The 12,216-nt window shown below is 40.4% G+C and overlaps 1 protein-coding gene across 1 annotated transcript in view; it reads left to right on the forward strand.

Moving 5' to 3' along the window:
• SYNE2 (spectrin repeat containing nuclear envelope protein 2) overlaps positions 1 to 12,216 on the forward strand; it is a 193,548-nt gene that overhangs the window by 75,952 nt on the left and 105,380 nt on the right. Inside the window, 6 exon segments of the mRNA XM_082058908.1 lie at positions 1,207 to 1,353; positions 4,722 to 4,877; positions 5,254 to 5,519; positions 6,650 to 8,759; positions 10,197 to 10,519; positions 11,455 to 11,599. Coding sequence (XP_081915034.1) covers positions 1,207 to 1,353; positions 4,722 to 4,877; positions 5,254 to 5,519; positions 6,650 to 8,759; positions 10,197 to 10,519; positions 11,455 to 11,599 — 3,147 coding nt within the window.

Raw genomic sequence — 12,216 nt, forward strand, 5'->3', positions numbered from 1 at the left:
CATGTTAATTCTCTTAATCCTTTTCCATACATTTAAAATTAGTAAGGAGGCAATTTTTTTTTCATTAGTGGTTTGCTGACCATACTGCATTCCAAGTCACCTGGATGTATTGTGAAGTCTTCTTACTGTTTTGCTTGAATACTGTTACTTTGCTTGAGTTTCTTTCATTTATTTAGATTTCTTATTTATGTATTTACTTTCTGTGTGTGAGGCTGCATTTGAAATGCTGTGTCCTGGTTGGTGCACCCTGATACAAGGGGAATTTTAACAATCTAGAGCAGTGTTTAGGTGCTGGAGCCAAAACGAGTGGGAAGAGGCTCAGTTCTTGTTGGGGATGAGGAGGTTTACAGGGGTCTTGTTGCAGTCATACCCTCTCTGCAGGGGTGTTATAGAGAAGACTTTTCTCGGACTTTCAGTTTTAACGAACTGTGTGAGATGTTGAAAGCAGCATATTTGTGACAAGATGGAGCGCAGTGTGCACTTGTGAGCTTGCTGAGAATTGGGGTAAATTTGTGCATCCTGGATTGCGAGTGGGCTACTTTCGTTCCTTATCCTATCTGACTTGCAGCCACTAGCCCAGGTATCCGTGCAGCACGGGTAGGTCCCCAATGCTGTTCTCTGCACCAATGGTCATGGTGTAGGGATTTGCCATTCTTTATCTTGTGTAGGTGGCTGTTTTATTTCATCTGTCCTCAGATGATAAACAAACTCAGGCAGAACTTAGAGTCAGCAAATACCTGAGCATGTACATACAGCAAATCCCTGGGCTGCCCAGAGGAATATCCTGCTTGGTAATCAATTGCCTGGCTGTCCAACCACAGACTCTCTGTCTATGCTATAAGATTGGAGCCTCAGAAAAAAGCTAAACTTTTAAAAACATGCATTCAAAACTGCATCTAGGGGGTACACAGTTCACGGTCCTTGCTTAGAATAATGAAACATGAACAGCGTAGGTCAGAGGAAGAACTCTTGTGATCCGCAATTTTTCTAAAAATTTATAACAAAATTACAGGACTCCTTCTTCTAAATGATTTCCTTGGCCATAACCTTGCCCACAATAAATTATGAGATGTAATTGTGGTTTTCCTCATCTACCTATAATTATGGGTTTCGTAAATTTGTCATCTCAAGCACTGTAATTACTACTCAGCAGGCTTGATTAGAGCTTTTTGATTACTTGTTTCTTTTATTTTCTTACACCAAAAGGAGAAACCTAGTGATGTGAAGAATCAGCCATATAGAGAAGATGTGGAGCAGGTTCAACAAAGTGTGTGCCAGAAGAATCAAGTCCCAGAATCTTCAGCATCTGAGAAAGATGGTTTGGAATCTAATCCCCCAGTTTCTGCACATGAGGTAACCCACATTCTGTCATTTCAAGCTAAAGTTGTCAGCCATTGAATTTTTGTTTCCACATGGGCTTCAGCTGAAGTTCTGTTCTAAAAGAAGAGGCAATTACTGTCACATCAAAATCAAGACCATTGTGTATAGTTCTGCTTTGTATCCATGGTAGTTTTCAACTGTATCCAAAATGCTAGTGACATCGTATTTTTCGATGGATCTGCTCAAAAGAGCAATATTTGGTTTCAGAACCAGCATAACTGGTGTTTATTTTATGATATTTAGAGTTTCTCCTTAAATTGTTAATCAATACAACTTCTCTCCATGTTATTACAGTTAGCTGTGATAGTCTCTGCCATCGTAAGGTAGGCAGATCAGAAAACTGAAATCCGAGGGTGATCCACCATAAGAAAATAAATAAAATAGTAAAAGTAGAAGGAATTCAAGCTGAAAGAATAACAAGGCACATTATTAAATGATATTCCTAACTCTATTCTTCTTTAAGAATTAGGGTGTTTTATCACAAGTGCTCTGTGACTGCTGATCCTTGGTCACCACATTCTTAAATTGAAGGAAGGGCCAGATCTAATCTTCACAGTTAAATCTGTAGGCAGGTCCACAGCTGGCCTGTCCATTGGCAGGTCTTACCTGGGACTTGCACATCTACTCTAACTGGGAACCCCAGCAAAACCTCTCAAAGGTCTTGGTAGTCCGCAGAGGTCCTTGCTGACTGGAAGCTAGCCAACGTTATTCCAGTTTACAAGAAAGGGGTGAGGGCAGACCCAGGAAACTACAGACCTGTTAGTCTAACCTCAGTTCCTGGAGAAATTATGGAGAAGATCATGCTGGATACTATTGAAAAGCATTTAAAGAACAATATAATCATCATAGAATCATTTAGGTTGGAAAAAGACCTTTAAGATCATCAAGTCCAACTGTAAACCTAACAGTGCAAAGTCCACCACTAAACCATGTCCCTAAGTGCCACATCTACCTCAGGGATGGCGACTCCACTGCTTCCCTGGGCAGCCTATTCCAATGCCTGACAACCCTTCTAGGGAAGAAATTTTTCCTAATATCCAGTCTAAACTTCCCCTGGCACAAGTTAAGGCCATTTCTTCTCATCCTACCACTTGCTACTTGGGAGAAGAGACCAACACCCTCCATGCTATGACCTCCTTTCAGGTAGTTGTGGACAGCAATAAGGTCTTCCCTCAGCCTCCTGTTCTCCAGGCTAAACAACTCCATTTTCCTCGTAAGACTTGTGCTCCAGACACTTCACCAGCTTTATTGCTCTTCTTTGGACATGCTCCAGCATTTCAATGTCTTTCCTGTAGTGAGTGGCCCAAAGCTGAAAACAATGTTCAAGGTGCGGCCTCACCAGTGCTGAGTACAGGGACAATCACTTCTCTAGTCCTGCTGGCCATACTATTCCTGATACAAGCCAGGATGCTGTTGGCCTTTTTGGCCACCTGGACACACTACTGGCTCATGATCAGCAGCTGTCGATCAACATCCCAGATCCTTCTCCACCAGGCACTTTCCAGCCACTCTTCCCCAAGGCTGTAGCACTGCCTGGGGTTGTTGTGACCCAAGTGCAGGGTGCAGCACTTGGCCTTGTTAAACCTTGTTAAACCTCATACAATTGGTCTCAGCCCAACTATCCAGCTGGTCCAGATCCCTCTGTAGAGCCTTCCTACCTCTGAGCAGATCAACACTCACACCCAATTTGGTGTCTTCTGCAAACTTAATGAGGGTGCACTCCAACCCCTCATCCAGATCCTTGATCAAGATTTTAATCTTTAAGTGTTTGTGTTCAATCGATTTGTAGCTTGTGAAGGGAAGGAGAAGTGGGTTCTGCTGATTTCCTGAGGAAGGTGTTGGATAAGAAAGGATTGAGACTGTGGGCTATACTGTGGGCCTCTTTGTGTCAGGTCACTTACTTTTCTGTGCATTTTGATGTGTTTGTATTTCAATCTGGTAAAGTGGATTTCCTCCTCACTCTGTGATAGCTTAGCTGAGTTTTTCTGCTTATTTCGGTTCTATGGCACTCCAAAGTCTCTTAAGATTAAATCTTATGTCTGAACTGATGCAACCGCTATAGATGTGTACAGAGAGAAGTGGAAAAGTTCTCTGATTGATTGTTTCATGAGTGGTCCACTTCAATCTTGACTGAAAATAACCAAAAGAGTTCAAATAAATAGAATTATTCTTTTCTAATAATGTTTACAATGGGCTACGTTTCCCACATGTGGGAGCAGGTATATTTTGGATAGGTCATGACCCACAGAGAGGCAGATGACAGTTACACCTTGCAAGTAATATGGCTGAAGGGACAGCTGTCTGCTTCCTAGTAAATAGTATCTGAAGTAGCAATCCAGTAAGTTTATCAAACAATAATATTTTATTGTTGCTCATTTTATGTGGTGGTACCATGGAGAAGCTCACGCTGTAGTCATATCTGTATATTTGTATGCATTCGCTCCCATGAAGTCTATATGCGGAACAGATCCCAATTTACACCAGATATAGACAGGTACTGTGGGAAGGGAAATGCAGAAAGACTTCTAAGGTATCGCCTTGTGAACCAATAAGCCTATGACATTTCATTTATGCTGTTGTCTGCAGTAGCTGAAGGTGATTCAGAGGATTTTGAACTGGGGCTGGCCGAGAGCATCCACTTGGGCAATGACCTCAGCTGACGGGCTATTAAATCTGGCCACATCCAAGTGACTTGTCTTTCTGTCCATGTGGGAATGATGGCCACGCCAGGGACTGGCTCTGGAGCCCCCCATTCCCTTTCTCCCCACCCCAATTGAGACATGGCTCCCTTAATGCTCTCGTCTTACCCTGATCTTAGATAGCACTTGTGGTGGTAGCAGCTGTGGCTTTGTGTCACAGCCAAGATGCTTCATGCGTGAGCTGCTCTGTGAAGAACAGTTGAAGAGATGGTCCTGGTGAAGGACCCAGCAGTATATCAAGGCAGGTGCTGAGCAGCAGGAATGTGGATGTGAGAAAAGGTTAAAGGTCCGTGACTGTGTAAGGAGGAGGGGGAAAAGACAGTACAGACCTGTGAATTTTTCAGTAGCAGAGATGGGTGCGGGGAGGATGTTATTTGAAGGTGGGGGTGTCAGAGTTTCAAACTTAAAACGATGGGCAGAGATTTCATAGCTATCTGAGCAGTGCTGGCAAGCCATGGTGACTGCAGAGGTGGAGGGTAGTGATGGAGATTCCAATATCTGGGTCCTGTTTGACCTACAGAGGTTGTGGGGGAAGCCACAGCAGGATTCAGGCACGGCTTAAATATGCAAAGCCAAGTGTTGCAGTCAGAAAACCTGTTGGTTTAGGACCTTCAGAAATAAGAATCCTGTTTTGCATTGTAGGACACAGGTGCAGAAGTGGTTGTCCAGAAGGAACTATTTCCTGGAGTGCAAGTAAATACTGAATATTTTGAAGAGGAACAAAAGGTCAATGAGCTGAAAAATGAAGTGGCTGAACTGGATATTGTGCTCATAAATGAACAACTAAAAGAGCTAGAGGTATGGAAATGGCAAAATCATTCCTCATTGTTAATGTAGTGACACACCTACAGAATTATGATTCACTTGAACAAAACAAAACTGTTGCATATAGTGTTATCTAAGGTTTGACTGCATGATTCGTCAGGTAATCTATGAACACTGTGCCTTCATGCAAATATGTCCATACCATATTTTGTACTGCTCTTCCAGAGTGCAGATGTATATACACCTGTGATTGTATGTGTGCTTCCATGAAGTGCACAGGCTTGTGTGCTCATTTGTGTGTGACTGAGCAAGCGAATGCTTGTAGATCTATCAGCATTTAACTGTATTTTGTGCTGGAAGTGTTTAAGATCCTCTTTTAATCCTATCTCTGTGGTGGACTTGATTGTAGAAGTTGCAAACTGAACTGGAAACGTGGAAAGCGAAATCTTTGTGTGACAGTCAAGAAGTGTTTCCCGATGCAACAGGATCAAACAGAGCAGAGCTGCAAAGCCCTGAGCCCGCGGTGCCCTGCTGGGACAGGCTGCTTCGAGAGCTCGATGCTCTTAAGGCAGTGAAGCAACAACAGTACTGTTTAATTAACGAGTACCAGAAAAATCTTTCTGCTGCACAGTCCTCAATGAAAAATTTGTCGACAGAGAAAGACAACATAAAAATGTAAGTAAAGTTGTGAGTTTCTGTTAATAGGTTGCAGAACAAATATGGTTCTAGGCTGAATTTCTTGCTATACTTCAGTAATGCTCAGACAAGAATATGGTGTTTTATCCATCTAATTCACATTACGTAGCAAGAGGAGTCTCATAGGTTTGTAAGTTTAACCAGCCTTAAACAGAAGAATTTCTGGTGATTCGCTGCTATCCTTGAGCGACATCTACTCTTTTTTGGCAAACCAAAGAAATGGTTGCTGTGCTAAAAACCTATATAAAAAACGTATTAAAATATATTTTGCAAAAATATGGCAGATTTCAGTTAGTATTTCAATACTAATTTTTCTTCAAGGACTTATTGGTTATATTTTTTTTTTTTTCTGAGGGAAATATCTTATTATTCTGAAAATTAACCTTATTTGGTAGGAAGAATTCTGTGGCAATAGATGAATCTACAGTACCGATTCAGAGGTAACCAATATGTAGTGCCTTTTATGAATTTCCATTCAAAACATGGAACTAGCTGATTGGTTACAATAATCTAGCATAACAATTTGAAAATCTTTAAAATAATTTATAAAAATGTTAAATTACAACAAAGAGATTGAAAAAAATAATAAAAATCTAGCTACTAAATATGTTTTAGGTGTGAATTTCAATATACTTCTGGAAATAAAAGATGTGTACATAAACTTCTCCAAATTAATCGTGATTTAATGGGATTTTTTGAAGTTTTTCTTATAGCTTTTATCTTCATTGTAAATCTGAAATAACCATAAAATGTTATTGATTCCCTTAGACATGATATAGCACTATTTTATTTATTGTAACTTTAAAGGGAGGCTACATTCTTTTAGGAAATAAGACATTCTATATTAGTATATACTACAGTTTTAGAGAGTTTAGATTAGAATATACGTTTCCTGTAGAGATAGATAGAAATAACTAGTGCTCTACGGATACGCAGGAAATAATAATACTGCAGCAGTCGTTTGGAAATTTGCGAGAGAACATTGGGAGATACATGTGAATAAAGTGAGTGAATAATTTTTTTAAACAGTGAAACGCTCTTTTAAAAATATGTCTAGTCCACGTTTTAGGATAATTTTTATTTTAAACACTACTCATATTTTTTGGCAGGGGTCCTATGAACAATACGGTTCTTCTGGGGAAAATTAAGGCATGCATAGAGTCCTTACAAAAAGAAAGAGACGTCTTAAACCAATTGAAAACTCAGCAAGAAGGTTTATCTCAGCATTTAACATGCATGGATAAAGTGTTAACCGAAAGCCAGATGAGGCGACTGGAGCAATGGTGGCAACACATGGAACAGACTGTGCAAAAGAAACATGATCAAGTTGTGGCAGAAATCGATGAATTTAACTTGCTTATGAATAAAGCGCAGGATATTCAGAGACTGATAAAAGAACAGTATTTACAAGCAGAGTTACGTTCCTCAGCTGAAGGAAAAGCCAAATGCCCTGTACTTTGGACCACAGAGGTACAGGACATTAAACATGGCCTTTCTCTATTAAAAAGAAGGAGTGAACTGCAGATGAAAAGAATTTGGAGTGATCAAGAGAAGGCAGCTTTGGAGAACTCTATATATGATTTGCAGAGCAAATTGGAAGCATTATCCGTGCAACAAACTCCTCAAGAAGATGTTCAGATCACCAGTACTGCTCTCATGAAACATGAAATGATGAAGAGGCTGAAAGAAAATATCTCATGGGTCAAAGATTCCCTCTCTTCTCTTGATCAGAAAGCAGCACTTTTCCCCAGTGATGTTAAATCACAGATCAGAAGTTGTCAGCTTATGAGAGATGAAGTTCTAAATAGAGAGCCTGAAATTGTATCACTGGATCATGGTCTCCAGCACATTGCTCCCAACTTGAAGCCAGAGGAGATCTCTGATATGACCTCCCTTTTACAAGCGTTGCAGAATTCATACAAGGCTCTTGTTCTAAAATCAGCTCAAAGATTACAGCACCTAGAGCTCCAGCTGGAGGAGAGGCAAAGACTTATTACGGAAATAGAGAAAGTTCACTGTCAGCTTCGAAATGCTGAGATGCTTGCCAGGCCTGACATGAACCAAACCAGCACGTGGTCAGAATTAATCAATCAACATGACCTTTTAAAAGAGATTTTAAAGGACGTACAGGAAATAGAAGGGCTTATCTCATCCCACTGTAAAGAGAGTCAGGTCACAGCTGGGGAACTGAGCCTGTCCGAACAACTATTTTTGATTGATCAATTAAGAAGTCTGAAGAACAGAGCAAAGAAAACACAGAGGCAAATTCAGGGTAAACTTCGTGAAGTAGAAAAAAAGATAGGTGTATACAGAGAGTTTGCTGAAGGAGTAACTTCACTGCAGCAAGATCTTAATGTTCTACACTTCGGTGAAATAAACCTGGAAGAAGATGAAATATTAGGTGCCAAGCAGAAAGTGAAGGATAAATGCAAAGAGCTGAAAGAAAAAGTATTAGCTTTTCAGTCCAATTTGTCACAACTAATGAAGTACAAAGAAATCTTTGAATGTGTAGGTCTAGAATGGGACTCATGGGAGGTGGATGAATTGCAAACTAAATTTTTTAAAATTAGAAGTAAGATTAAAGGGAAGATAATACGCCTCGATAATGTTGTTAGGGAATGTGACAGGATTCAGACATTGCTAAATAACATCCAGACTGCAACATCCACTGTAAGAAAAGAAGCTAACATCATAAATGATAGCTCTAGCTCTTCTCCTGCTGAGAATCTTATAGCTGCACAGATTCTGTGTCAGACAGTTCAACAAATCTTGTGCTTAACCCAGGAGGCAGCAAATCAAATAAACAAAAATGAGGTCTTTGATACACCATTGAGAGAATCTAAGAGGCAAGAAATAAAGACCCTGGAGAAAGATGTTGAGGAATTGAATCAGTTTCTTAAAAGCTTGGTCTCTGGTCTCCAGGGTGTAAATGAGGAAGATATCCAGAATGAAGTAGAACATATATTCCACATCATAAAGCATATTCAATTACAGCTCCAGCAGCCACTTCTGTTAGACTTAAAAATGATGCAGTACCAAAAGATGCAATGGGAAGCAATTCAGAATATGATGCAAGCAAAATTTTCTGCTATTAAATGTATAATGGAAAAAGAGATGGAAAACCAAGAAGAAAAATCTCTTACTGCTGGTATAGAAACAAAATTAGAAACACTGCAAGATCATGAAATACAACTGAAGACAGACATTGCTGCCCGTGTTGTAAGTATATTTAATAAAAGTAAGGTATAGCCATACATCTTTCCCCCATAATTAGATTAGATGTCTATGACTGTAGTGTTTATATTTTCATGACTTATATCCTCCTTTTGTTCTAATAACTGAACTGGCCCATCATCATCTCTGCATTGGTGGATATGATGGGAATCATGATAAGAAGCTAAGGAGACAATGAAGTTAGTTGTATTAAGTTGGATTATAATCAAGCAGTGGGGATTAGCACAAGAAAAGAAAGGTAAAGGGGAGGAAGGAGAAGGTTGTGTTGAAATATTGGGGCTTGGTGCAGTTGTGCCTTTTTTTTTCTGCTATAAAGAAAAAGCTTACCAGCTGGGAATGGTCAAGGAGAGTAAAGCACAGGTCTGACCAATGTGGAGGGTGAGCAGAGGAAAGGCAACCAGGATCCAAGGCTCTAACACAGTATATAAGGCATTGATAAAGCATTGCTGGAGGATCGACCTGATTCTTGATGCCTTTGTCAGGAGCGGTCCACTGAAACTGGAACAGATTCTGTTAGAGGGATGAGGAGAGTTGAGTGCAGTTAATAAAACTGAATTTGCTCAACCTGGTAAGCTGAGGGCAAGTGGGAAATCTAGCTGAGAAATATAATGAGGCTGGAGGTAGACTTAATGGATGGAAAAGGACAGTGTTAATACAGGAGAAAGAGTGAATAAATTTATGTTAGAAACCAGAAGAATGGTAACCTTCACAGCAGAGAGGTTCTGGAACTGTGTTCCGATCAAGAAGACCCGTGTCCTGACTGACTGCCCAAGAGATCAGTGGGTACAAACAAGGAAATATGAGGTAGTAGCTAATAACAGGGGAAGGGACTCGGTATCCCTGGTGGACTTATGGTCCTGCTACTGGATTTCCTGGTTTGCTATACTTCATCTTCACTGCTTGGTTATTGTGTGGTAAGTACAACACCGAAGTTTCTCTACCCTGTGGGAATCCAAGAGCTGGCAAAGCCACACATCATTCTGTGTATAGATCCATACAAGAAGAGGGTTTAGCGAGAAGCAGTTATGCAAGTCATAGTGGAGATATCCCCTGGCATAGAATAAAGCATCAATGTGTGGGCTTCCCCTGTCTGAACAGGACATATACTGCAATGTTCATCAGGGATATCATGGCTCTTGTGTCTTGCCATCCTCCTCTCTGGACTTTTTCAGTATTGGCAGTTCCCTCATAATCCCCGTTCCTATGGCTGGGGGCAATCAGTCCATAGGTGACAGCGCCGAGCTGTGACTGCCTGGGTAGCAGAATGCATTTGCCATGTGTCCTCCCTCACTTCCTCAGGCAACTTCTGGGAGCATTGGTCTCAAAGACAGCCAGGTGTGAAATCCTGAGAAGACCATCTGGTGATCTAGAGGAGCACAGCAGCCTTTCTTGATTGTTCCTTTGTCTTTTTAACACTTCCAGAGTGCTCTGGAGGAGGCGTGTAAGACTGGTGAGCTTTATACCGAGGCTGTTCAGAGGGCTGCCGGATTCCTTGAGGACTATGAAGCTCAAGTCAAGTCTGCCCCAGCAAAGCTCAGTAGCTCAGAGGAGTTTTGTCGAACCCCACAATGGAAACAAGAAGAGTTCAACTCTGCAAAAGCTAACATAGAAAACCTGGTCTCCAAGCTGAAAAATCTTGCGAAACCAGAAGACAAAATATGTCTGGAAAATACTTTAACTGAACTAGTCAATAAGGCTTTGGCATTAAGGGAGAAGGCTCAAAGGAAGGAAGCTGATGAACAGAGGTAGGTTTAAGAGATCCTCCTAGATTGTGTTCCTGTTGCAAGAAATTGGACTGATAAAAACAGTGTTCTTTCTGCTCTGATAGAACCAGGTAATTCAGCAGAAGGAACTCTAAGAACTTCTGTTGTTCCCAGATGTGATTGTAATGGAAGGAAAATTACCAGACAATAAGCATATTGCTGATAATTTGCAATGCAATTGTTTTTAGTATATTCCAAAAAGTATGTATGGGGCTCAACTGAGTGTCATACGGTGCCAGAATCAGAAGAAAGCACATTTCCACAGTCTCCAGTGCTGGTGCAGGTTATAGTAGTTTTCAGAGGGCCCCTAATGCGTGTCTTCCATAGGCTATTCTGATGGCTTGAGAAAGTAAAGACCAAACAAGATGCAGGCCATAGTTTCCTTCCTTCAAATATAGGTACAGAAGAGATCTGTAGGGCCTTCAGATACATAAATAGAGGAAAAGTTTAGGAGATAAAGGATTTTTTAAATTGCTTGCTCATAATCCAGTGCGTCTGGTTCTGTCGAGCATAACCTTAAAATCTGCTTTTATAAACAAAGAATTGGATGACTTTAAAGGCTTTGGTGATAGAAATAAGAAATCGGAATTGTACAGACTATACATCATAGGGACAAACAGAATGTGTGCTGCAAACTAGGAACTAATTTTTTGGAATGTATGAGGAGGATGGAGACTTGGATCCAGACATACAATTCTTTTGAGCAGTTCCATGGCCGATACATGGATGTACATACTTATATTTCTTTACCTCTGGGACATTTGTACCTGCATCTCTAAAGTATCTCAGACGTGTATAACAAATGCTAGTTGAAGATAACTAGGAAAAGAGTAAGGACTACTAGTTCAGAAGGTTTGTTGTTTATTCTAGTGGACATTATGGTTGGTTTTAATTGGTCTATAAATTGTTTCATACAGGTACTTTGAAAAATACAAAAGCTACCTGAAAACCAAAGACAAGGTGTGTGATAATCTTAACAAACTGGAAAAGATGCTTAGACAGTCTTTGTCTCAAATACCGATGTCTTATAAAGAAGCTTTGGAGCACTTAGAAGAAAGTAAGGTAAGAGGAGCTCTGAAGAACTTGAAAAGCTAATGCAAAACTGTGATGTAGCAGCCATGCACACCATATGATCTTATAGTAGAAAGAAGTGAAGTTCTTTATCCTGTATTTATGTATCTGTAAAACCACATAATATATTTGACAGAACACCACAGATTATAATAGACCATGTAAAACGAGTACATCTTTTTGCTGTATAAATGAAATGTTATCTGTGCTCAAGATAGTGTTGCATTTCTGTTCAGTTGCCTCTTGTCTTTGCAGGACCAGGGCTGATCAAATTTCTAACATTGCTCTTGCTTTCCCTCAGAAGTGAAAACCAGAGAGTTTCCAGTTTCCCTACCCAGGGCTCTCTTGCTGCCTCCCCACCAGACCTCTGCTATAATCAGCCTCTTTGCTGCCTTCTTCTTTAGTGCTCATCCTGTTACAGGCTTGTCATTTTATATATCTGTAAAAACTGCTCATTTCTCTTCCCTTCCAAATAACCAGAAAGAACAACAACCTAATTGCCTGGGCACATTGTTCTTCTGTTTGGTTTGTTTGTTTTATTTACCCCGTCATTCTCTACAGTCTTAGCCAGCAAAGGTCTCTCACTACAACTATATTTAAACAACTCA

This window comes from Streptopelia decaocto (assembly GCF_964273445.1).
Source record: "Streptopelia decaocto genome assembly, chromosome: 7".
NCBI classification, from domain to species: domain Eukaryota; kingdom Metazoa; phylum Chordata; class Aves; order Columbiformes; family Columbidae; genus Streptopelia; species Streptopelia decaocto.